Source organism: Sceloporus occidentalis, unplaced genomic scaffold, assembly GCF_023333645.1.
Source record: "Sceloporus occidentalis isolate IW3139 unplaced genomic scaffold, rSceOcc1.0.p SCAF_1, whole genome shotgun sequence".
NCBI lineage: Eukaryota > Metazoa > Chordata > Lepidosauria > Squamata > Phrynosomatidae > Sceloporus > Sceloporus occidentalis.
In genome coordinates, this window is record NW_028316981.1 from 274,926,822 (window position 1) to 274,954,480 (window position 27,659).

Consider the following 27,659-nt stretch of genomic DNA (forward strand, 5'->3'; position numbering starts at 1 on the left):
GGTGGAGGTGATCTCATAAGTAGTGTTAATCTTCCCCACAATTGTTGTGTTGCAGAATTTTAACATGGATGCTGAGGTACTCATCAGGGCCAATTCAAGGTTTCATAGTAGTGCCTTCAGGGTCCAATGTGGCTGTAGCCATGCTGGACCCTGAAGTCCTTTGTGAGGGGCTGAAGCACTTTGGGGTGGAGGACAAGGCAGTTCACCCTCTCCGTGCCAGGTGACATCAACCCAAGGGATGCTACTGCAATCAGTCCTGTTCCAAATTGTTTCTTACTCCACTTGCTGTTGAGTTTTTAAAGCTTTGTTTGCAATTGGTAAACACATGGATGGCACTTTCACATATGGAAAGCTGATACAAAAGGATTTTTTATTCATATTCTGTCAAGGAAGTCACTTGGGATTCCCCTGTTAGTAGCAATTATTTCACCACAATTGGAAGCCCTGTCACCCAATAACAAAGCCCCAAATAGTCCAGGACAAGGCATAGTACCTATGACCCATTAAATATTTAAGCACATGATATGAAAAATTCCACAAATGCCTCTTTCCGTCCCTAACAGTAAAGATGCAATAATATTAAACAACTGAGTTATCAATGTGATGTTCTTTCAAGATGAGTTGTCTGAGGCAACCCATCAAAAACAGATTGCTTGCCCAATTTCTTGGTACCCATTCACCCAATTTAGGAGAAAGCTCTCTGCACATCCCTGTTCATAAGAGTATTTATCCCCCAGGATTATTGTGAGTTTAAGTTGTACTGATGCAATCCTATTCCTGTCTGTTCAAAATTAGGACCCAATGGAAATTATTAATAGGAAGTGGGCAAAGAATCTCCAGCCCTGGGAATGAATCCAGCCCTCCTTGAGTTCCAGTCTGGGGTTCCTCAAATGTCCATGATCCCTGATCTATGATATCATCGCCTGTTGGTTTCTCAGCTTTTGTATTCCTGCCCCCACCCCACATTCTAAAGGGCTGAAATGCTTCTCTTAAGGCTTACTTATTGGCAGTAAGTTGGACCCCACCCTTGAGAATTTTCTTAAATGTCCCTAAAGGCCCAAACAGACAGGCCAAAATAAAGTTGCTTCGGGTCACTTTGAAGGTATGTTGTTTAAATGACACACGCATCTTATGAGTCCAGAAGCTGCATCAAAGCCGCGCTCCAGTCCTTAGGACTGGAGTGTGGCTTTGGCATGGCTTCTGGCCTCTTAGGATGCCTGCATCATTTAAAGAGCACACTTCCAAAGTGGCCCAAAGCAGCTTTATTTTGGCCTTTTTAGGCCCTAAGTGTCTTAACAGGTGGGCAAAGTCCATGGCCACATGTTCCCTTCTCTCAATCCCCAGCTCCCCCAGTTTGTCATTCCTCCCCCACAGTCTCCTGAGATCCTGAATAAATATTTTTGACCCTAAAAGGGCCAACTGCACCGTCTACGGAGTGCAGTTGGCCCTTCAACTGCAAAGTCAAGTATAAATTCAGAGACCAGATTATTTGAGATTTACAACTCTACTTTTTGTTTTTAGAACAGCATGGCTAATTCTGCAGAAGGTCCAAGCAGTGACATTACTGAACTGGACATTTCTTATCTAAAAGCTTCTTACCCTCATGTTAACTTTGATTTTGACATGCTGGCAAAAGAAATGGAAGAAGAATACCAACAGATCCGTAAGGAACTTCAAAGAGGGTTTAATGCTTCAATGAGAAGTGAAGTCAAAAGGTTGAAAACCTTCCTGTCACAGCCGCCTGGCAATTCTGCATCAGCCTGGTCTCCCGTAGAGATGGCTGCTGCAGGTTTCTATCACACTGGCATTAAGACAGCAATACAGTGCTTTTGCTGTGGGTTAGTTTTGCTTGCAAGAAGCATCAAACGATCTCCTTGTGCAGAACACAAGAAATATTGGCCTCAGTGTGGATTTATTTTGGGGAAAGAGGTGGGTAACATCCCTAAGTATGAGATTAGAGTTCAAAATCCCAGGAACAGTTATTCGGAAGTCAAAAACAGTTACAAAGAGTTGGAGTCAAGACTTCAGTCCTTTGCTGGCTGGCCATCATATGTCAGAGAAACGCTGCCTGTTCTACTAGCTAAAGCTGGATTTTTCTTTACAGGTAAATTCAAAAGATTCTTTTCTGGGGGCGGGGGGGACAATGTTTTTTATTTGTAAAATTGCTTTTAGTAACTACCCATTTCTATACTTCAGTTAGTATAGTCATTTGAAAGTTAATTTCCCTCAGTTTAGGAAATGTTTACTGCATTAGAGTGTATCTGCTGGAGAAGTGAATTGCTCCAGCATGGTGCTTGCAGTACTTGAAAAAGTTACTTTTTCAAACCACAGTTTATAGAATTCCATGAAAGATTCTGGTTGTAGGATTCTGGGAATTGTAATCCCAAAAGTTCAAATCCTACCAAGTTCAAATTTAGTCCAGCACACATGATTTGAGGTGGACACAGCATACATGTGGTAATTTGTATGTGGGGAAGGCCCAGAGTGCCTGACACTAGAAATAAAAAAGTCGAACCATATAACAAATTACAGTCATAACTATTTCCTGTCCTACAGTAATATTCACAGCATAGTAGTGCTGGTGGCTCCCATCTCAGGGGGGCAGTGAATATACGCTGGGTTTTATCCAGCCTTAAAAGAGCTGTCCAAGTAGCTGTATTCTACAACTTTAGCATCTTTAATAGCTCCTTTAGTGTTTAGGCCATATCCCGACACTGATTCACCACTACATTCACAGCACAAACCCCTACTGATCTTTGCTTTAGGTGGTAGACCTCCATGCCTTTGCTCAAGGAGTGAATGAGACTTTGTTATTGTCAGCCCCATATTGGAAAATTTCCTATAGTTTACTTTGTTTTGTTCCTGTTTACCCAATATATATTTCTGATTCAGAGGGTTATGGGAGATCTTGCCTGGTTCTTCTTTGTCATATTTTTCCATATAGGTATAAAAGACACAGTTCAGTGCTTCACCTGCAGTGGATGTTTGGGGAATTGGGAAGAAGGTGATGATCCTTGGAAAGAACATGCAAAGTGGTTCCCTGAGTGAGTATTTTACACAGTTGTCCCATCATCCGTTTATAGAAACACAGAATTGTGACCACAAGGACCATCCAGTCCCTTGCAATTCAGGAATAAATAATCAAAGTGATAATGGCTTTTGCAATAATGAATGTAAAGATGAGGAAAATAGGCATATGATCCTACACTCTGTCAGTAGTGAGAGGCTACCAGAAAAGTCACAGAACAAAAACTGATATGCTAGTATCAGTGCATCCCTGCTAACCTGCTGTCTGCTACCATCAACCATAAAGTTGGTTGTTACCAATAACAGAAGAAATAGCAAATATCCAACGAAAACTGATGTGAAGGAAAGTGATCTCAGGATGTCAAAAAAGAGACAAGATTTGGAGACATGTTGGCTGTAATTATGGTGAAGGAGCTCTGTCATGTTTGAGAATGCTACCTCCCCCCCCAAAAAAACTTTTGTAGCTTGAAAGCACTCCAACTGAAGCATTTCCAAGTGCAGATCGTAGGGTCGCTGATTTTCTGAAGCATAAATTACTATATCCAAAGATAATCAGTGATTAATTATCACATTCAGTCATGTGATGATAAATTGAAAATATAGATTGTTACATCTATTGATTTGAGGTAAAATAAATGGGAAAAGGAGTGTAGAAAGAATAACTTCTTGACTGAAAAAGCATAGAGAATGGCTAATGCAATGCAATATCTTTGCTCATTTTAGCTATGATTATGTCCAACCTCAGGTAGGTGAGGAACAAAAAGGAGAATACTAATGCAACTGCGGTTTGTTTCAACTCTTCCTGCTTTAAGGAAAGATGCCAAAATGCAGTTTAAACAGTTTTATTTATTAATGTGAGGATTTTAATTGGTTTGATTATTGTGATTTTAATGGCTCTGTTGTTTATTTTGTCTTTATTTTCTTCTAATCAGATTGTCAGTTTCCTTGAACACTATTTTTTTCTCAAAAGCCAAGTAATAAATAAATAAATAAAATATTGAAATAAATTAAAATAAAATCTGGGACACAAAAATCCACAGATTGACAATCAATTAATTGTTAATATCTGAAACCCTTCTACAATGTTTAAAGAAGTTGCCAATAATATTTTGTTTGCTATTTTATAGATGTGAGTTTCTTCAAAGCGAGAAGTCAAGAGATGAAATTAAAGAGTACATTCAAAATTATTGTGGATTCGTCGGCATTACGGTATTCTTTGTTGAACATTATTGTTTTTATTATAATATTTATTTATATCCTACTTTCCCCCCCAAAGTTGGAACTCAAAGCAGCTAATACTTTTTTAAAAATACAATAATATCAATAATAGCTAAATGTTAAGTTAGACCACCCTGGCTGTGCTAGAGCCATGTTAGAAGTTGAGAGTGTGTTGGGAGGGATGAGCAGCTTCAAAAGATTGTTGTGTGGGAATCAAGATCATATAGCTACTTGGTCCTCAATGGAAAGAATGTCGGCTGTTGGGAGGAGGAGTGCTCAAGTTTATAGAAGCTAAATTTATCCCGTAGTTTTAGGTCTGACAATGGGCTGCTACTGTGCTGAACCTGATTTTCAATGAATTCTTTCTGGTTTCATCCCTAAAGTTTGTTGATTGGCTGAGGTAGAGACAGGACATTCAGGTCTGGAGTCTCTTCTCTGCTTCTCAAGGCAAGGAGGAGGAATCTCAGGGTAAGAATGCAACCCCAGCAACTGCCCAGTTAAATTTGTGACCGGATTTGTTTATGGCAGATGGAAAAGCTGTTACAGGGATCAAGTCTATTCAGGGAAGTCCTTGTGACATTTATTTCCTATCTAAAGATTAAATGCAAGCAACTGCAACCCATTTAGTAGCAGAAGTACCAGAATATTGTAATGAACACATAAAGACATACTAAATGCATAAAGACATACTAGTTTTATCTTTTACATTTTATTTTAGGGAAAGCATTTTGCAGCATCCTCAGGGAAGATATTGGCCTCTAATACAGGTAAATGGTGGAAATAGCGTGAAACCACAGTTCTAGGCCTAAAGTTTAACTCACAGTGCTGGTGTTGATGCTGATTCTAATAAAATTGTATGGGATCCCAAAGTCTTTGTCTTGAGCTATTTGGGTTGCCTTTTCTAATGGAAAACTCCTGAGCTTCAGGGACCATCTTGAATAAGTTCTGATGCACAATAGCCATTTCTGAATCACCCCAAAAGAGGAAACATGTTACAAAAAGGAAAGCTGAAATTTGCATAAAATCCAAACATGCTACTTTATATGTATCACTTATGAATGGACACCCTCACAGGTCAGACAGCTGTTCCAATCATAGTTTGGAGTCTTCTAGATCACCATGGGCATCATGCTACCATTTGTGTGGATTTGGAAGTGATGTTCTAGCCATTTCTGTTCCTATTTAGATTGACTAGGTGATAGTTATTTTGGTGTGCAACATTAATAATGATTAAATAGAAAGCCATGCCTTCTAGAGATCTCTGGAATTATGGTTTGGATTTATAAAAATCTTCTGAGGTCTGTAGAATACCGCTCACACCAAAATCTCCTCTCCAGGGTGAGTGTAAATTTGGAAGTAATTAGCATAATTGAAACTGAAATATAAGACATCTCACCATTGGTGTAAAATTCTGAAGAACTGAACTGTGCAGTTGCTGCTGTTCAGTTTGCAGCATAGAGACTCACTGCTGATGAGCAGCTTTTATGCCCTTCTGATACTCACTTACTCAGTGGCATCCCCTAGGGTTGCTGTCACCTAGTGCAGATGGGGTGGGGGGCAGAGTGCCATGGCCTCTGGAGAGCTGTTTGGGGTTTGGTGTGGCTGCTAAGCAAACAAGAAAGGGACACAGGGACCATGCTTGCTTGCCCAGCAGCCACACCAGTTCCATTGGGAGTACTTCCCCAACAGATGTACATCTCCCTTTGGGGTGTCACTTGGTGTGGTCCACATTCCCCCCCCCCCCATCCTAGTTATGCCACTGCTTTTACTGTGGTTCTTTATCCTTAAACTGGACTTGGATTGGGCAGCCTTGGCTTCAGTCCTACATCATAAGGTTGTTGTGGTGAGCTTTCATGTTCAAAAGGCACAAATTATGGTGTACCTAAGGCAAATCTATCACAGGGTTTTCTGTGGTTGAGAATATGTGATGCCCAAGTAGGGATACTAAACGTGGTCTCCAGACTTATCCACTGCTCAAACTACTACGTCACGCTGCATAATAGCATGGCATAAATTTCCACTGGCAGAGATATGCCATGCTAACACTATGCAAAAGCCATATAGAATAGTAGCATTGCACAACACAAATTTATGAATGAGTTGTATTGTGCATTGTTCTCTTTGGCACATCCATATGCAGAACAGGTCTGCATAAGCAACTCCACTTCTACCACATTCCGCTTAAAATGCTAATTACTTATGCTGATTACTTATTTTCTGTTATAAAGCTTCGGAGGCCATTATGTGCTAATTGTTTATCTTATTGTTACATCTATTTTAAAAAAATTGTTAACTGATGATATTTCATATTGTTCTAAACTCTGTGATATCTTTGGTTCCAAACGGGGATTTAGAACCTGCTATAAACATCTATGAAGATGAAGACGTCAGGCTGGACACTTTTAAAACTTGGCCAGAGGAAGCAAAAGTAGATGCTACTTCTTTGGCCAAAGCAGGATTTTTCTTCACAGGTCAGTCTCTTCTCACTTTTTGGGGGACTGAATTTTAGATCAGCAGATATGGTGTTATCATCTGCCATTCTCACATTTTCAGGTTTCCCTCTATCTGTAATCCTCATAGTGAGATGGAGTGAATAATGAGATGAATTTTCTAAGCACCAGTATATTGCGAGATTTTCTTGGTCTAAAGGTTTTGAATGGGCATCTAAGATCCAGTAACTTCACAAAAGCCCTGCTCCTGGTGATACTGAAAACTGCTAGAACTGGGTTTTTTAAAAAATATGCAATACAGTTTTTATTTCCTAGTATTGAGAAAAGAGGCTGGAATTTCATTTATGTAAGTGTAAGCATTACTTACATTGATGTATGTGACAGCATAGCATCATCAGGGAATGGGAGCAAAGATTATCTCTGTCAAGAGATAAAGCTGCTCTTATTAGGTACCATTTGTGTGATCAGGAGCTGTGTTATCTTCTGAAGGGATTTTTTTTTCTTCCATGGTGTCCTAACATTATATATTTTTATATAATATAAATATTATAGTGACACTCTGGAACTTCTGTGCTGTGTCATACAGAAGAAATTAATTCCTGTAGGGGGGTAGGGAATGCTTAATCATATATTTCTTTCTATATTATTGCGTTCCTCTTCTCATCAACCATTACATTTTCCCTCTGTCCTTCCTGCAGCAACAGCAGCATTAAATTAGGCAGAACATGATGAAAATGGTGGTGATGATTATGAATATTATTAACTTTATTTATACCCCAAGTTTTATCCAAAACTGAGATTAGCCCAAGTAATTTTATGGTTGAGTGGGGATGTGGATCTAGAGTCCATTCACACGAGATAATTATAGCACTCTTATTCCATTTTAACTGACATAGTACCATCTTATGAATACCTGGGATTGGTAGTCCAATGAGGCACTAGAGCTCTCTTGATGAAAATTATGAATGTCCCTCTCTCATCTGGAAATCCCAGGATTCCATAGGAGAGAACCATGGTAGTTAAAGTGGAATCATAGTGCTATAATTCTATAGTGAAAATGAACCTCTGATCTTTAGCTAGTATTCTATTCTAATATTCTAACAGCTACATCAGTGCCAGTATACTGAAAGCAAATGAAACAAGTTGGACTATTGCTTAAGACTGATAAAAAAAAATCCTTTCCCTTTCGGTCTGCACAGTGCTGGGGGGAAAAAAGATAAAATCGTCAATGTGAATCTGAAGCCATCATTTTTAAGCTCACCTATAACAACCTAATTTTTTCACATGATACATATACTGCAAAAATAATTACAGTGATACTGTATGCTATATCACCTTCTTGCAGGAAAGAAAGACATTGTACAGTGTTTTTACTGCACTGGATGTCTCAGTGACTGGAAGGAAAATGATGACCCTTGGGAAGAACACGCTAAAGCTTTTCCTCAGTAAGTGTCTGTTCAAGATGGCTCATTATGGTGTCATTTAAAAAAAATGTGAAAAAGAAACCTATAAAAATACACCAAGGGAACCATTAGGAAGCTACAGTGAAGTCACAATAGTGAGGCATTAGCCTTCCTCAACACTGTGGCTTTCACATGAATTGGGTTACAAGCACCATTATCCCTAATCATGGGGTTGATGGGCACAAGAGCTGAACACATCTATGAGGTTACATGATAGCATCAAAACTGTACTCTGTATTACTATATTGTGAGTAATCCAAACAGCTACATACTTGGTTCTTAAGAAGGCTTTTCAGAGCTGTCCTCTGGCTCTGATCTGCAAGAAAAGCAAGAAAGCAATTTAGGGAAACCCACTATTGCTATGTCATTCAGATGTACCTGGCAAAAGGATCAGGTTTTCTTGGTTCCGTGCATCATGTAATGTGAGTGTTATGTGAACAGCCAATGGCACCTTCAGCATTCTTTTTGCCGATTCCAGTTAATACATTCCCCCTTTTAAAATTTATTACAGTTGTAATCAATCTGATCCAGGAAGGAGTACATCACTGGAGAAATCACAAAGGGAGGCTGAATTGGAGTCATGGCATGAAAAGGTAAAAAAACACAATGAATGTTATAAAATCGCAAGGTATCACAATGTCTAGTGGTACCTTGAAGCCTAAGCAGTTTTATTTTGTGGGCTGCAACCCAACTTCAGTTGGCAGATATATGCTTGAGTAGGTGAGGGATGTAGGGGGACTGAAGTGCAAAAAATAAAAACATCAATCATTATTTTTAATAATATAGATAAGCAGTCTAACACATATATGATGACAAAAACCCTTCCTCTATTACAAATGTGAGATAGAGTTTAATCTGTACATGGGTTCTTGGGAATTGTGACTGGCAGGTATAAGATATTCATTTTGGTTAGCAACTCTCTGGGCTGCCACACCAAACAGATTTGAGCATGATCCGATCAAGACAACTTTGGTTGTACACATAGCATATTTTTAAAGGTAGTCACCCTCTTGAACTCATGAGGACTCATTTCTGAGTAAACCTGAATAGAACTGTGATGTCAGAAAATTATAGCAAAAGAAATGAAAGATACTGGCCTATATTAAATTGTTAGTCCCAGCAAGAGTAGACCTTTTGAATCAATAAGGACTTGATATATCAACAGTTATATAACTTTCATTAATTCAGTGGGTCCACACGGTTTGGGTTCAACAGTTGCATGACTAAATTGAGGCTGTCTTGCTTTGGTCATATCATGAGAAGGCATTTATTATTTATTTTATTTTATTTTATTTTATTTTATTGGGTCTCAAAGTAGGACCCAAGGCAGTTAACAACATATATAAAACAGAACCATTAAAATTGTACAACTAAATTCATAAAAATATATTAAATAATTAAATATAAAATTTAAAACATACAAAATTAAAATTAATAATCTAAGACCAACCCTCTCATCCCCCAATAAAACCAAGCCTGCTAGATCTTAAAAGCCATGTTTAAATAAAAATGTCTTTGCCTGCCTGTGAAAGGCCAACAGTGAGGGGCCAGCCTAGCCTCCTGTGGAAGGGGATTCCAGAGGGTGAGAGCAGCCACTGAGAAGGCTCTCTCTTGTGTCCTCACCAGGCGAGCCTGGGATGGTGGTGGGACCAAGAGAAAGTCTTCTCCTGAGGATCTTAGGGCTCTAGATGGTTCGTATGGCATGAATCATTAGAAAAGACAGTAATGCTAGGAAAGGTGGAAGGCAGTAGAAAGAGAGGAAGATCACATGCCAGATAATTAGACTCAATCAGGGAGGTCACAAGCCTGAACCTGCAGGAATTAAGCAGAGCGGCTGAGGACAGGGGGTCTTGGAGAATGAATGTCTTATTCACAGGGTCTCCATGAGTCCATGTCAACTTAAAGGCAGTTAATTGCAGTGGTATTTATAATTAATTGATCATTGGCCTGTTACAGACTGCCAAAATAAAGCTGCTTCAGGTCTCTTTGGAGGTATGCTGTTTAAATGATGCATGGGTCCTAAGAGTCCAGAGGTCGCGCAAAAGCCACACTCCATTCCTAAGCACTGGAGTGCAGCTTTGGTGCAGCTTTCGGATTCTTAGGATGCATGCATCATTTAAACAGCATACCTCCAAAGAGACCCGAAGCAGCTTTATTTTGGCAGTCTGTAACAGGCCATAGTCAGTTAATATAGGTATCCAGAGCTTCCGTGGACTCCATTAAACTGGATCACTTTGAGTTTGTTCATACCGATAAAGTGGACAAGCTTTTTGGAAGTGTTAGGAAGACAACGTGCTCTCTCGATCCCTGTCCTTCTTGGCTGACTGGCCAGGGTGGTGATGCTGTGACATCATTATTACAACGTATAATTAATGCATCATTCAGGGAGAGAAAATTTCCATCTAGTTTAAAATTAGCAACAGTTAAACTGTTGCTTAAGAAACCCTCCCTAGACCCCCTGGTAAGAAATAACTATAGACCGGTCTCATTATTGCCATTTTTTAGGTAAGGTGATCGAGAGAGCGGCTGCCTTCCAACTCCAAGCAGTTTTAGATGAAACCGATTATCTGGACCCATTTCAAACTGGCTTCAGAGCGGGATACGGAGTTGAGACTGCCATGATCGCCTTAGTCGATGATCTCCGTCTGGGCATCGACAGGGGAAGTGTGACCTTGTTGGTGCTCTTGGACATCTCAGCGGCTTTCGATACCATTGACCATAGTATTCTTCTGGAACGCCTGAGGGAGTTGGGTATCGGGGGCACTGCGCTCCAGTGGTTCCGATCCTACCTCTCGGGCAGATTCCAGATGGTGCAGTTGGGGGACACTTGCTCCTCTAAGAGGGAACTCAATCTCTGGGAGAGATTGCCTGAAGGTCTGCTTGGTATAACTTGCATCCTGATGACGTCCCACTCTGCCTCTCTCTTCCATGTGCAAGGAAACTGTTCCAGTTCTGAATCACTGTCTCATCTTGGTAGTGGTTCATTTGAGGGTGAAGAAACTAATGCTTAATTCAGATGAGACAACGGTGTTCTTGGTCAGCTGAAACAATTTTAAGGGATGTATTTGATTTTATGTTTCAATTATAATTTTGTATTTTATTTGAATGAATAAACAATTTCTTCCCCCCTACCACTAGCAAATAGACTGCAAAGACAATTTGGGAGATACAGAAGCTCTCAGTTCTGCAGTGAATAGTAAGTACTCTGCCACTTAAACTTGGCTCAAAGATCCTTTAGAAACCTTGGCTGGATTCCGGAATGGCATAGCACGGCATAGCATAGCATAGCATAGCATAGTAGTTCTGTAGCTGGCTGGTCAACACTTCCTAAACTTACCATTGAGCTTCTACAATCCCCTGCTCATAGCCATTCTGTGGAGAGAGGTTGTTTAGTTATGTCCCCATAGATAGATGCAAAATGATTACATTATCTGCTGAGGTCTGCCAGGGTCCTCTGGTGTTCTCAGTAGATGACATAATCATTTTGCATCTGCTACAAGGACATAGCCAGATGCTTCTTCAACTTCCTGCTCTTCACCAACCATGGAATGGTGATGAGGGGGCTGCAGTGGCTCAACAGTCAGTCCTGAAGGGCTTTTATTTGTTACAGAGGGAGGAAAGAAATTCTGTCTTCCTCAATGACCAAAAAAATGACACATGTGGGCATGAGATAGAGGTACACCTCTGTATGCCACTAATGTAATGCTGATTAATGTACTGTATATATAACCTGGGTTTTAAAATTAGTTTGAGGTAGTCTAGTAATGCTCATGCTGTTCCAAACCTAGTGGCTTCCATATCTGTGGGTGGTAAATCTGCTCTTAAGTTTTAGTCCGACTTGTAAAGATGCTGACTAAAGTACTGTATCCTACCATTTAAACAATTTCAGAATCATGGTTAGCTCCCTTATATTTCACTCTAAATCCTGGCATTCATTCACTGCTCCACTGGCATGAGACCACTAATCATCTGCCTAATTGTGCAATCCTATGTATTTTTACTCAGTAGTAAGTCCTGCTGACTTAAATTAGCATGTGATAAAAAGGACTGTGGTCCCTGAAGGCTTATAATGGGGTGGGCAACTTCTAGAGGGCTGAACTTCTCCCTAACCTTGTAGAGTAGATGATGGCAAACCAAACCTATACCTGCATGGGAAAGTCCTGGAGAAGGAGGAGACAACTGAATGCAGGTGTGCTGTTTTAAATAACAGAATCAAAAAGGGATGAGAAGAGACTTGCTGCTTTATTATGGATAGTTAAGACAAATATACTGGTCTCTGCATCACTGGTAGTGTTTGCACAAGATTAATCTGCCAAGAATAAACCCCAGTTTATGATCCTGACTTGGAAAAAGCTCAACAAACCAGGGTCCTAGATTCAGGCAACACACTAAGCACACCACTTCTTGCTTGTTTAGCTATTCAGCCTAGTGTGGAGAGCCAAAGAGAGGAGCCGGATTTCATGCATTGTTCCATGCAAACATGACTAGCATGTTGTTGCAAGACATGAAGTTATGTCAGGATAGCATTTACTTTCAACAAATTTCACACCACATTTCTCCTTTCTCTTTTAACAGACATGGCCTTTGAGGAACCTGAATGGCTTCAAGAACAGCTTAGAAGGGCATACAGTGATATTCAATTCAGGAAAACGTTTCCATTTGGGGATTCTGCCCATTTTGCTATTGATCTGAAGATGCTCTTTGGGGACTTAGCCATTGTTTCCAAGAATATCAATAACCTGCCGCTGCAGCAGCTCACGCTGCCTGAGGTTCTTGAAAGCTTTCAGTCCATTACAGTTGTAGAAGGAGAGGCAGGCAGTGGAAAGACTGCATTGCTTCGAAAGATAGCCATTCTTTGGGCCTCTGGGCACTGTCCCATACTCAGCAGATACAAGCTTGTATTTTATCTGTCCTTGAATTATCAAGACCGTGATCAGAGTCTAGTGGACCTTATTTGCAACCAGGTGGTAGGCCTTAGAAGATTATTAACAAAAGAGTCCCTGGAGAATTTGTGTCAGCATTTGACAAATGAAATTCTCTTCCTGTTAGACGATTATGATGAAATGAATTCAGTTCCTTGTGACATTGAAGACTTGATTCAAAAGAATTACTTAAAGAAACACTGTTTAGTTATTGCAGTTCGCACAAACAGGGTTAGGAGAATCCGCCAGTATGCAAACACTATTCTTGGTATCACAGAGTTTCCAGTGACAAGCACCCTCTATCTGCTAAGGAATCTATTTTCACATAACAATTCCCTTGTAGAAGACTTTTACATTCAACTGCGAGTAGAAGAAACAATGCATTCCATGTTCAAAACTCCCCTTTTTGTTGTGGCCCTTGGGACATATTGGACTCAGTATCCTAATGGCAATATATTCCTAGGTCTGGTCATTTTAAAAGCCTACATGTTGTACACATCACTGAAATATCCTCAGGAGAGTGATCATATAAAATCTGCAGTATCTGCCTGTGGTGAACTTGCTTTACAAGGTCTCTTCAAATCCCTCTTTGAATTCAATGAAGATGACCTCTCTGAAGTTGGGGTGAATGGAGATGATGCTCTCCGCTTTGGTCTACTGAGTAAATTCACTGCCCAGCGGCTTTGGCCAATCTACAAATTCATTCATCTTTCATTCCAAGAATTTCTTGCAGGTCTAAGGATGAGTGAGCTCCTAAGTTCAGATGTACAGGTGGATGTGGACAAAGGGCTGCAGTATTTGCAGCAAATCAACACATTTGTGAAAATCAGCGGCCGCTACCAGTACATTTTGAGATATGCCTGTGGTGAAGCTTCCAAAGCAGTACCCAAAATAATTTCCCACATACTCCATTTGCCCAGTTGTGAGAAATCATTTGAAAGCCAGATAGAAAATGATGTTTATCTACAGCAGACTCCAAAAGTGCAGCTGATGCAACAGCAGCTCTTGAGTGTCACCTTAACCTTGCTCCCAGAGATTTATCTTTCAAAATTCACTGATGTTGTACTGGAACTTGCAACTGAACTAGCTTATCAAAGCAATATGGTGTCAGCTTGTGCCCCTATCATCTTACAGTTCCTTACTGGAAAAAAGTTTCCCTTAGCTCGCTTTGCTTCTAAAGATGGGTCCATCAGTCACTTCGTTCTGGACTATCCAGATAGTTTGTTCTTACCAAGCAGATTTGAGGAATGTCTTATTGGCAAAGAAAGAAACATTGATCTGTCTCTAGCAGAAAGATGTTATTCCAATCTTGGGACTCCAGTTGTTGACCAAGAATATGCTTCTGCTTTTAGGCCCTTCAGTGAGGTTTCCAAGCAAATAAAAGAAGATGAAGATACTGTTAATAGCATTAGGACATTTATCCCCAGACGTCTTCCAGATTCAGTAATAGCTCCATTTCTCCATAAGAAAGGCCAAGAAAAGATCCCACATTTAAAATTTTCTGTCAGTTACATCAATTCATTTCAGGCTCATGACTTGAAGAATTTAGCTGTGCTTTTCTCTGTTTTTGATCATATTGACTTGAGGCTGAATGATTGCAAAAGTCTTCTGGAGAGTATTAAACCAGCAGTTGAACAAAATCTGGAGAATTTTAAAACATGTAGCATACATAATACTGACTTGAGTTTAATAGAAGAGAACCTCCTTCTTTCAATATCTTCACTTGAATCCCTTGAAATTATGGGAAAGGCATCAATACCAGGTACTGTAGCATGACATTGAATGCTATTTAATTCCTCCTCCTTAGTTGTGCAATCTGTTTATTTAATTAATTATTTAAGACTATATCAATTTAAGTTTAAAATATGCAGAGTCTGGGAAAGGAACATTCTCAAGATCTAAAAATATGGTAGCAATCCCATAATTTTGTTATACAGATACATCTCAACAAAATAGATCTATTCATAAGCTTTACTTTAACAAAAAATTTGGTACCAGAGACAGAAACAACGTGGAAAGAGTAGGGATAGATTCCTACAAAAGAAGAGCAGTTCAATACAGTTCAGCAAACCTTATATCCAAAACTAACAATATGTACATGTGAAATGAAACAGCTAGGTCAGGTAAGCCTTGTACATATAAATTAAAACATTTTGAACCTTAGTGAGACCACTTGAAAAGTTCTTATAAAATTTATGCAGTGATCCCCCTGCCCAGTTTTCACTTTTCTTATGATATCCATTTTGGTAGCCAATATTATAGATCTGTACTGTTTTAACAGGCTGGGGGAATTGATCAGGTAGGCTTATCTGTCTCCCAATTTTTCTCAGTTTTGTTGTTCATGTGTGCTCATTATGTGATTTTTAGAGGCAGCTGCTATTTACCTTGTCTATTGTGCTAAGGCACACCCATCTACAGAAAGTTTGATTAGAATAGAATCCCAGTCTTTCCTAGCAAATGTTTCATTGCATTGTTTACTGCATAACACTGCTGCAGCTCAGCACAGTGCATCTGTTTTCCCCCACTTCTCCTTCACCATTCTCTCAGTGCTGCTGCTAAAAAATCCACCTAGTCAGAGGACAAGGGGAGACTTGATAGGTTTTAAAAGACTTTGTAAAAAGGACCTTTGTTTACAGATGCTTATTAAATTAAGGTATGCCTGTAAAATATAGGCTTTCATTCTATACTTTAGTTGTAGAAATACAGATTGAGACTCCCTTATTCAAATTACTTGACACCAGAAGTGTTTTGAATATTGGATTTTAATATTTTTGAATATCAATTAAACAATCAATTTTATTTCAGTCATTGACCAGTATATTTGAATATCTATGGCTCTGTACAGATGAGCCTTTAGTATGCCTCCGTCACGTGTTAGGGGTTGGACAAGGACGCACCTTCCATATTGGCCTCACCCCTAGCATGTGATGGGGGCATCAAAATAGCGGCGCCCTGTACACATGGGCGCTGCCATTTTGACGTGACAGACATGTAGCATCCGCACGTCACGTGGCACTTGCGATGTCACAAGTGTGCCATTTGCACATTTGGGCGTTGCAAGCGCGACGCAAAAAAAATCCCCTTTTTGCGGGTTCTTTTTCCGCCGCCAGGAAGCCTCGCTGTTTAGAGGCTGAGGCTTCCCACTTCAGGCAGCAGCAGACAGTCCTTTTTGGGTGGTCTGTATCCTGCCTATATTAGCCTATATGTGTATAATGAGACATTTTGGAGACGGGACCTAAGTCTAAATACAAAATTGATTTATGTCTCATATACACCTTATACACATAGCCTGAAGGTACTTTTATACAATATTTTAAATATTTTTGTGCATAAAACAAAGTTTGTGTACATTGAACCATCAGAAAGCAAAGGTGTCACTATCTCAGGCACTTGTAAACAAAGTTTTGTTCTTTGGAGTATTTTAGATTTCAGAATTCTGGATAAGAGAGACTCAACCTGTATTTCTTTTCATTTTTAAAAAACTGGAGCAAATAGTTTTGTTTTGATTTGTAGACAGAACAGTCTAAATCTATATTTACTCAGATCTCAGTCTCACTTGATTGAATGACATTTATTCCTTAGAAAAGTGTGCACCCTATGTAGTAGACTATGCAATAATTAATGAACTTTTGCCCTATTGTATACTTTATTTGTTTTATATTATTTAAACTTTCATGGGATGCTTCCAGATAGACTGTTCCTAGTGCTATCAGTAAAAAATCATTGTGTAGCTAATTTGTCTTTTCCTCCCTAAAATATTATTTGAGGGGGGAAAAGATAGAAAAAGTAGGAAAATACAGGTGGATTAGAAATGGATGATGAGAATGTCTGGAAATGCCTTTGATTTTAACTAAACTATCTTGGGAACTGTGGTGTCCTGCATTTAGTGCTGGACTACGACGTTGTCAGACTAGGGTTTGAATCCCTGCTGAGCCATAGAAACCCACTGAATAATCCTGGACAAGTCACATTTTCTCAGCATCAGCAGAAGGCAATGGCAGCCTCCTCCGTAAACAAATATCCAGAAAACTCTGTGGTAGGGCCACCATAAATTGAGATTCGGCTCAAAGGCACATGAGAGGAAGATGTACACAGAATTTTCTTTAAAATTTATTTCCACTCAAGTTTCTTTTGAAAGAAGAAAGTATTGTTCAGTCTGAATTTTTAAGTGTTTATTAAGTTGAGTCAGCCACAGTCAACACACTAGACTTGTTTCACAGATGAAGCCAGTAGAAGCATGAATTCTAAGTCTAATTAATTTAATGCTGCCTCTAGATAGATAGAGACTTGATGCAAATCCAATAAATTCTTGATATTTTCAGGGAATCTGCTTGAATCCTAAATCTGTAGTGTGTGTGTATTCTGTTATATGTTTGAAACTGTGTTAACTAACATAGACATATTATGGGCCATATAAAAAAAATTTTTTTTAAACTGGATTAGCTGTTCCATTATCTGAAACAGATAGGGAACTTTAATCTATACTGTAAACTCTACAGAGTTAGTCTGGGGGCCAGTATTATTGAACATTTGCTTTATGTGTTTCAGAAACTCTCTTCTCAAATTTGGACAAATATACATTCTTGAAGGAATTGTCAGTGGATCTTGATTGTCAAAATCTGTTTGACCTAATCCCTGAAGGCTTCAAAAATCTTTGTGACATGGAGAAATTCCTCATCTGCCACGTTCACTTTCAAAGCAGTTCTCCCAGACTTGGTAAAGAAAAACCCACAACTCTGCCTTTTACTATATAGAGCATAATTAAGAGTAATTTAAGCACAGTGCAATTCTAGGCATGTCTATTCAGAAGTAAGCCTCAATTACCTATTGGTTTTAGTTCCAAGGAAGTATATGTAGGCTTGCAGCCAAAGCTGTAATCCATGCCTGCTTTACTGCATGCTGCATTGAATTCAGTGGGCCTTACTTCTGACTGAACATACCTAGGATCATACTACATACCCCATATCTCATGGTTGCACTCTTTAGTCAAAGTCCAGTTTAAATTAGCTGTCACAAAGTTTTATTTAACTGAAATTACTATATAATCCTAAATTGGGGTTGTGGGGAGTAAAGTGGTAGAAGATGACCTGTCCCATCCAAAGCTCTGCCAGTTTACACTAGTCAGATTGTAAAATGAGGCAGGTTTTCTTTCTTTTTCCCCATTGGGGCATGTTTCAATACCCCTTGTTTATAATGGGATGGAAACATCTGATGACAGCTGGAGACTGGCATAGGTAGGGGGCCAATCCTGTGCCTATCAGAGGAACATATATACTTTGGAACAGGTGAGTCCCACCACATTTGCTTAAACAGGACATTTGTGTGGGAGGAGATTGTTGCCTAGGCCCCATGACAGGATGACCAGGCATCCTTCTTTTCCAGGAAATGTCCTATATTTCAACTTTCTGTACAGGAAGAAGTTCAAAATATTTTCCATTTTGAGCATGACTGAGAAGCATGAATGTACATTTATATGAGTGTTTTTAGCTTTTATTTTGTAATGCCCGACATTTTCCTTGGGTGCCCTACATTTTGTGGTACCTTGTCCTCCTTTGCGATTATGACATTTGGCCATCCTGCCTCATGGCTGCTTTTGTTATTGTTGTTCAAAGTGAAAGTGGCCAGTCAAAGCACTTTTTTTTAAAAGACATGTTTATAATAATGTCCATTTTGGCTGGAGTTAAAGCCATCAATGCACTCTTCCATCCAGTTTTGTTTCCACATTTCATAGTGTAAACTTGCATGTTTCTGGACAGCATGAGAACAGTGCACATGGACAGGGATAATGTGGAAGGGGAGGAAGAGGAGACTGCTTGCAAATACGACTATTCAAAGAACAACATTTTTTCTTTCCTTTTGTTTTTGGATAGTTTGCCTGGATACACAATTCTTTCTGGGTGGAGTCTGACTTCTGCCATGCTGGTTTGAACTTTGGAGGATAGAAGTAGGGAGGCTTTTATCCTTATTTAAAGCCATATGCAATATTTTCTTTTACTTTAAACTATGACATTATTTTCATGTGATTGTTTGCAGTGATGTATTCAAGTATTTTAGTCCAAGTTTCAAGTCAAGTCTCAAGTTGAATCTCAAATCTGGGAGCCAACTTTAACAGAAAAAAGGAGATAGGGTGCATTTGTCAGAGGGGTCAGCAAATGTGTTTGGTAATGGGTGGGACCTGAGGTCTGCTTGGCAGCCTGTCTCTGCTGCACATCAGAGGAGCCTTCTAGAGCATTTCAAAAGCTTTAAAAGGATCCTTCCACCTCAAGCCTGTTGCCTAACTCATTTGCTGTTTCCCTCCTAGAAACAGACCTCACACAATGGGGATGGCTCTTGCCTGATGCTCCAAATGAATTACACCAGCAAGTCAGTTGCTAAAAATATATAAGTCACAAGTTGAGCCGAGCTGAGCCAGTGTGTCGTTTATTGCCAACTCGATTCCAAGTCAAGTTATTGAAGCAACTTAAGTCTAACTTGAGTCCAAGTCAATCAACACAAGTCTACTTCATTGACCGTTTGACAGTTAACTTGCTATAATTCTTGAAACCTTGCTGGCCTGATAGACAGAGTAACAGAACTGGTAGTAAAAAGTATTTTTGAATGAGTTGTCAGCCAACAGCCCTTTTCAGTAATCTCAAAAGCTTGTCTCAGCTTTGGCTTGCTCAGTGTGAATGACTGCAGAAGAATTCTGTTGAGAGTCTAAAACCTTTTATCATATCCCATGTCCTGCAAGTTCCATATCTGACCAAAGATATTTTGGCCCTTGAGGCAACTCACATACTCATGTCATGTTGTATATTACTTTTGCCTGGTCAATTTATTAAGGCACTTGAAACACAAAAAACCCAAGCAGTTCTTCCCATCCCTGGCAATAAAAATACAGTGACCGCAAAGCATATAACTAAACAGATGTTTCACTTTCATATTAGCCAAATCGGCTGTCTGAAGCAGCTGCCTCACTCTTCTTAATGGATGGCAGACTCTGGAACTTACTTCTTCTCTCTTACAAGTCACACTCCTTCATGATCCAAATGACCAAAATCTAAATTCCAAAAACATTCCAGTGTCAGGTTCAAAATATATCATCTGCAGGCAGTATTTGTAAATGTAGTAATGTACATAAATTCTTCTCAGAGCCAAGTTGAGTGTGTGTGTCATATGCTTACATAAATAAGATTCTTCACTTTCAGTGACAAAAATGTATGCATGGGTTCAGTAAAATCCTATATGGTTGTATTTTTCTTCACACTGCAACATATATATTTATATTTGCTTTTACAGCTGAATTCATACGGAATTTTAAAAAACTCTCAGTTTTTCATCTGAAGCATTCTGATTTTTCCGATCTGGGGGTTCTTATGGATGCCATGTCTTCTTGTAAGATGCTGACAGAATTAGATTTCACTGGATTGCCTTTCAGAAATGAAGACCTGTTCTCCCTTAGTAAGAGAAGTTTGAGTAATCTTTTAAATGTTGATAATACATTATATTTCTGTTGTGTAAAAGGGTTGTACTTTATAGTTTGTGAAATCAATGATTTACACAAAGTAAGACAAGCTTCTTTCTTGTCACCTAGACAACTCTAAATGATTCTCAGGTGCATTCCTGCTTTTACCAATCTCTGCAAATCAATGAAACAAACAAACAAACAAATCCTTGAGTTCCTACACTTTTGATGTTCTTTATCATAATTAAGACTATGTTGTAATTATTAGGAGCCAGCATAGTGTAGTGGTTTGAGCACTGTCTTATGATTCTGGAGGCTACAGTTTGAATGCATACTCACCCATGGAAACCCACTGGATAACTTTGGGTAAGGCACATTCTCTCAGCCTCAGGAGAAGGCAAAGGCCCCTCTGAAAAAAATCTTGCCACACCCCCCCCCCCCCCCCATAAATTGGATACGATTAAACTTAATTTTCATGCTGACCCAAGATCATTCATGATGATCTTGGAAGGCCTACAGCCAGAACATAGAAACTGATAACTGTATGTAAGATTAAGGAGAGCAATCCACAGCTAACCCACTGAGGATAGTTAAGATGAAGTAGAACTGGTCCTCTGTTGGCAGGGTGGCATGTCCACCTCAGAGGCCTCTGTTATATGCTGAAAGCTCTGCATGTGTAGCAGTATTTCAGTGGTGGTTCCCTTCATGGTAGGGGACCAATATGCTGTGTTTCAAGAGACATTAGCAGCCATGGTTGTGCCAGAGTTGAAGCCACTTTGAAGCTCCAACAATGGCTTGTATCTGAATACAGATACAAACTACACCTGACTGAGACTGCAGTAACAATTTCTTCTAACATCCTCCTCTGCACTACCCAGAGGAAACTATTATGGCCCTCACCGTAGCAAACTAAGCAGGGTTTGGGGAGTTGCCGACTTTCTGCCATGTATTCCTCTGCCTCCTTAAGACTGCTCTGTAAAATTGTGTAGGATTCCCCCCCCCCCCCCCCAGTGCCCCATAGAATTGTTCTGCAAGTAAAGAGTCAGTCATTTAGAAGATATGAAACTACCATTACAGGGAATTTTCAGAATTTATATTTCCAATGTAGAATTAGACATTAGTCAGCCAGAGTGTTATCAGGTGTGCATTTTAGAGACCACAGTCTTATGAAAACTGCACTGGCTTCCAATATGCTTCCAAATCCAATTCAATGCGCTGTTTTTAAGCTATAAAATTTGTGGCCAGAATATCTGAAAGACTTCCATATAAGATGCCTGAAATCTAAGCCCATCAGTGGATGCCCTATTAACATGTACCACCAAGGTGGAACGTGTAACATGGTTAATGCAGGGACGTAGCCAAGGGGGGGGTTCTTGGGGTCCGGACCCCCCTTTCCATTAGAAAAATGAATGGTGTGTGCTGCTGCGCTGCCGCACTCAAGCCTCATTATAATGGTGGCACTTAGTCTGGACCCCCCCCCCCTTCCTAAAATCCTAGCTACGTCCCTGGTTAATGTGAATATGTGGCAGGATTATCTGTGTAGCAGTACCCTGACTACTGATTTCCTCTTGAGGGAGGTCAGACTGCCTCCATCCCTTTTGTGTTGCTGGCAGGTGGTGACAATTATGCTATTTCACTTCATCTTTGTTTTTTTAAAAATATTGGTGTTTGCTCTGGCTGTTTTTAAAATTTTAATTGCCTGGTTCCAGAATTATTTTTAAAGAGGAATTTTGGAATTTCTCATTGGTTGTTGGTTATGTATTTAATTTAAAAACATTTTTATTGATTGTGCATTGTTGTGGGGGCTCTGGTGAATCAAGAAGTGAAAACAAATGCCTTTGATAAATAAAATATAATAATAGTAGCATATGAAGTCTCTTGTAACTCTATAGCTCAAATAAGGAAGTATATTTGGTGGAGACAAACTAGCTATATGGTTGCAATAGCCTCTTCCTCCCTCTCCTTGACATAGCAGAATCTATTACTACGATGCTTTTCATCTAATGCTATTTATAATGCTATTGTATTGTTAATAATACCTTATTTTAATAGCTCAATTGTAATTGTATGATGCTTAATTCTTTTTTAAGTGGGGGGTTAGACACTGTAATGTATATGTATCATGTATTGTATACTGCTGCTGTTTTAAATATGTAAGCCACTTTGATTGCCTTGCAGATGAAAAGCGAGACACAAATAAAAGTTTATTATTTATTTATATTTATCTCTGTTGCAGCCACTGCTTTGCCAAATTTTGCTGCACTGAAGGTACTTAATCTCACCAGGCTGAATTTTATCAGCAAGGAAGCTGGCATAGCACTGGGTATGATTTACCTATTCATTCTTCATTACCATCTTCTGAAGCAAGTGTGGGCAATTTGTGGACCTCCAGATGGTGCTGGACTACAAGTCGCATTTGTCCTCATCTTTGGCTGTGCTGGCTAGGACTGATGGGAGCTGCTATCCAATAATGTGTGGAAGATCACAAGTTCCTCAACTATTCTAACATTTTATATTTTAGTGTAAGGTGTTTCTGATATGTTTCTTTAAAAAACACACACACATAGTGTTGAGCTTTCAGAAATCGAGATGGGTAAGGTATACATATTTAAGTAACTAACGGGCTGAACTAGCTGCCCCTTTTAGCGCCAGATCGGGACCACAGTAACTATCTGGCATTTGTGCAGCTCAAAAAGGAGCCACAAAAAGTGGCTCCTTTTTGTGCTGCGGAAAGGGCACCTTTGCTGCCATGGCAACACCTTCTGGTGCTTCTTTTGGCACTGTGTCATCTGGACGCAGCACCAAAGGAGTGCCATTAAGCTGCGCACCATGCGGTTGGGTGCATGGCATGACGGCAGCATCAGGTCAGCGTTGGGGTGTGTGTTGTCTGCACAGCCTATATGACTTCAATTTTTTTTACTGTTTTCTGAGGGCAATAACTAACAAACATATGTTTGAAAATATATGAAGTGTGTTGTAGCTAATTCCAAAACTTTCTGTTTGCAGGAGAAGCTCTGGCTACTCTTGGGAATTTAGAAGAACTTGTTTTACCCATTGGAGAAGGAATAAGTCATGCAGCTAAACTTATTGTTCAGCAATGCTCCCATTTTCCAAATCTCCGAATGATGCATTTTAATGAGTCTTTAAGTGGTGAAGGCCTCTTGGAAATAGGTGAGTAAAAAAAACAAAACCCCGTACCATTCACTGCTAACTCAGGTGCTATTCATAATTGACCAATTCTCTCTTAGATATTTGTATTTCTGGCCTAGCCTTATCATTTTCTCTGAATAAATAAACCATCATGTGCACACATAATGGAATCTGGTTGTAAAACGAACAAAGGATATCAACTCAGAGAAATGGTAGCGGATTCTTATGGAGTTACTTGATCTGGCTCTTCACATTTGATTTGATGTACCAGAGCAAATGTAAGGATCAAAGTCTTGAATAAGTATAATCCTCTGCTGACTTCTTAGCCAGCATAAATGTTGTATGGTTTCAGAGAAATTCAGCTTTAACATTCCCACATATACGAGTTACATGGTTTGGTTCCAGAATTCAGTGAAATGGCTAGTCTGCAATATCATTATGCAGCACCTTTGAGGCTAACTGTGTAAAAGACCTTGTAGCAAGATATTTTGTAGACTTCGGTCCTTATTGTATGAGAAAACAAAGCAGAAACAGCTGGAGAGCAGCATCTTTTTTCACGCCATAGTGCATGACATTGTAGTCCTTTTGTTCTCTTCATATGGAAGATAGTTGTAAAGCACATTTTTTGTCAACAGATTTTTCCAACTAGAAATAAGATGCACTTTTACAAGCATCTCCCATGGGAAGAGAACTAAAGTGCTACAGCATCATGCAGTAATAGCAATAGCAAGTACCGCTTATCAGTTAAGCGCTCCCTAAGCAGTTTACAATGTGTAAGCTAATTGCCCCCAACAAGCTGGTTTCTCATTTATCTAGGAAGGATGCAAGTCTGAGTCATCCCTGAGCCCCTGGCTGGGATTGAATTCACAACCTTGTGATTTGTGTGTGAGTGGCTGCAGTACAAGCATTTAACCACTGCACCACCAGGGCTCATTTCACACAGTGAGGCACGGAGAAAGCCACTACTGTCCGACTCCATGTACACTTGGTTTTCTCGCGTGATAAGGCTCTTGGTTTACTTCCTCAGATGCAGCTCATGCTTCAACTTCTTTCACTCAGTTAATTTCAAAGGTGCTGCAAGATCTCTTTGCGTACTGACAGTTTGGTTCTGTTATTTTTCCCCGTGATTGTTCCCTTGCAAAACCTTTACACTATTCGCCTTATCATGAGCTCAGGTGTATCGCTCATCAATAAATCTCAGTTGCTATTATCAGAGGCCACATTTCTTTGAGCCACTTGCTGTCAAATGGATGCACATTCTGGTTCCTAAATGCCTAGGATGTGAGAGCCGGTATATACAAATCTTTTTGACGCCTAAAAATTCTTTCTCACCTGGAAGTAGTTACATCTTGGTAACTGAGGATTGTTGCTTTCAAAATGCTATTATTATTATTATTATTATTATTATTATTATTATTATTATATTTATTTATAAAGTGCTGTAAATTTGCACAGCACTGTAGATAGAATGGATAAAATTGATACTAAAACCTGCCAGTGGCATACAATCTAAAAAATAATAAATGCATATAACAGTAGATAGTAATACAAGCTAGAATAAAATAAGCAAACAACAGGTTAAAAACATCAAATAACAGACATCAGTTCAAATATCAGATGTCAAACAAAAACAGTCACACACTACCTGGAAACACTTCCCTGAATAATATAGTCTTTAACTCAGTTTTAAAACTGGTTAGAGAAGTGATGCAGTGCACACGTGGGGGAAGAAGGTTCCAGGAGTGAGGGGCAGCAAGTGAGAAGGGATGAATCTGGGAAGGGGCAGTGGAGATCCTAGGCTGGGACAGCAGACCTTGACTACCAGAACAGAGGGAATGAGTAGGAATGTAAGGCGAGAGAAATAGATAAGGAGGGGCCAGCCTGTGCAGGGCTTTATATGTCAACAAAAGCTTATACTGAATACGGAAGGGGAATCAATCCTTTATATTCCCCATAGCACAGAAAGTTCACAGGAATTAAATCTAAGTTATTTATACTGTGTGAGAGAGTCTTCCCTTCCACAAGAATTATATAATCATACATAGTATTCCCAAGAGAGATCCCATTTAGTCAAACAAGCCATGGAACATGAAAGTCATATACAATGTTCCAACAGAGAGTGCAGAGGAGAGATTTGGGTTTTGATTCAGGCTCACCCATTCCCAAAGAGGTGATGAGTGTTGAGAATACTATCTGTTTGGTGTTGTGCATATGTTTACAATTTTGGCACCTATATTTTATGTTGTTTCTGTTTTTTTAAAGCAAAAGTAGCAGCTGGTGGTGGTTTCCAAAAGCTTGAAATCTTGCACCTCATGGTGAATCACAGCATTCCAGAAGATTTTTGGAGAAGATTCTTTGAAACATTGCCCAGTTTGCCAAAATTACACAAGGTGGACTTCAGTCGCATTTTCACACATCAAATCAAATGCCAGGCAGCAACTGTGAAGTCTTTTGTCCAGTGTGTCTCTAGACTTCACAGCCTGAAGACAATTAGCATGATAGGTTGGTTGTTTGATGAGAAGGACCTCCAAATGTTTAATGTCATGAAGGAACAACATCCACAATCTAAACATTTAAACTTAACTTGGAGATGGGTGTTGCCTGTATCACCAATTATAAATGCATAAAGAAAAAGAAAGGGATCTTACTGTGTAGTTGTTGTTAGCTGCTTTCAAGTCGATCTCAACTCATGGTGAACCTATGAATGAGATGTCTCCAAGCCCCCCATCCTCTATTTCTCTGCTCAAGTCCTGCAGGCTCAGGCCCATGGTCTCCCTGATTGCTTCTATCCATCTGGCATGTGCTCTTTCTCTCTTTCTGCTTCCCCCCACCTTCCCCAGTATCACTGTCTTTTCCAATGAGTCATGCCCTCTCATTATGTGGCTGAAGTATGATAGCCTCAATTTAGTCATTTTGGCCTGTTACAGACCACCCAAAATGGGCAGCCTCACGCCGCTGCCGGTTGCTGCGTCCGGAAATCGCAGCAGCCAAACCACGTGGTTCCCGAGAGCAGCAAGAAAGAAGCGCCAAAATGGCGCTTCTTTCTACAGCCTGGAAGTGGTACCGCAAGGTGCAAGGCAGCGCTCGCAGCGTCACTTCTGCCACACGTCTGGACGCTATGTGTCCACGACGTCAAAATGGCAGCACCCATCTGTATAGGGCGCTGCCATTTTGACGCACTCGTTACGCGCGAGGGGCAAGGCGCGTCAGGAAGTGCTGCCCCTCGCGCGTAACGACGATGCCTCTATGGACCCGTCTGTAACGTGCCATTGGCTTCCAAGGGGAGTTCAGGCTTGATCTGTTCTGGGACCCATTTGTCTTTTTGGCTGTCCATGGTATCCTCAGCACTCTTCTCCAGCACCACATTTCAAATGAATCAGTTTTTTTTCTTGTCAGCTTTCTTCACTGTCCAGCTTTCATATCCATGAATGGTAATATGGAATGCAGTGGCTTGGATGATTTTAACTTCTGTGCTCAGCTGTATATCTTTACTGTTCAGGATGTTTTCTACATTTTTCAGTTTCCTTTCCCATTCCTAATCTTCTGATTTCTTGATGCAGTCTCCATTCTGATCAATGTTTGATCCAAGGCATGGGTTAACTATTTGGTTAATATATTTGGTTAAAAAAAACAACAACCAAACAGACAAGAGTGAATTCACTGGAAAATTGACACAATTGATTGACTTTATTGGACATATATAAAATCATTGTCCTTCAATGTGTCCTCCTACATTTCCAATCCTTTCTCACATCTAAAAAAAATCTGAAACTTTTAAAGAAAGAACAAAATAGTAGCTTAATGGCAGAACAGTTTTTTCTGCTACTTCTGTCTTTCCAAGATGTATGATTTCTGCATATGTGGCAACCTGACATACAGATGAACCTGTCATTCCTCTGGATACTGTAATCTTTCCAATCGGTGTCATTTTATCACTGTTTTTATTCTACATTGAAATTTAACATTGAATTTAACATTGCAATTA

At 39.7% G+C, this 27,659-nt stretch overlaps 1 protein-coding gene across 1 annotated transcript; it reads left to right on the forward strand.

The window, feature by feature from the left end:
* The first annotated feature begins 1,525 nt into the window (after positions 1-1,525).
* NAIP (NLR family apoptosis inhibitory protein) lies at positions 1,526-27,643 on the forward strand. The gene is made up of 14 exons (XM_089493910.1): positions 1,526-2,104; positions 2,945-3,044; positions 4,155-4,236; positions 4,964-5,012; positions 6,600-6,716; positions 8,041-8,140; positions 8,670-8,751; positions 11,297-11,354; positions 12,734-14,842; positions 17,629-17,796; positions 20,359-20,520; positions 22,761-22,847; positions 23,531-23,695; positions 25,937-27,643. The coding sequence occupies exons 1-14, from the start codon at positions 1,528-1,530 to the stop codon at positions 26,299-26,301; spliced, it is 4,221 nt and encodes a 1,406-aa protein (XP_089350036.1). The 5' UTR covers positions 1,526-1,527; the 3' UTR covers positions 26,302-27,643.
* The last annotated feature ends 16 nt before the right edge of the window (positions 27,644-27,659 follow it).

Coding starts and splice junctions, on each gene's coding strand:
- NAIP (XM_089493910.1), top strand. CDS start 1,528: ATGGCTAATTCTGCAGAAGGTCCAAGCAGTGACATTACTGAACTGGAC. Junction 5,013..6,599: donor GATATTGGCCTCTAATACAG/GTAAATGGTGGA, acceptor ACGGGGATTTAG/AACCTGCTATAAACATCTAT. Junction 6,717..8,040: donor AGCAGGATTTTTCTTCACAG/GTCAGTCTCTTC, acceptor ACCTTCTTGCAG/GAAAGAAAGACATTGTACAG.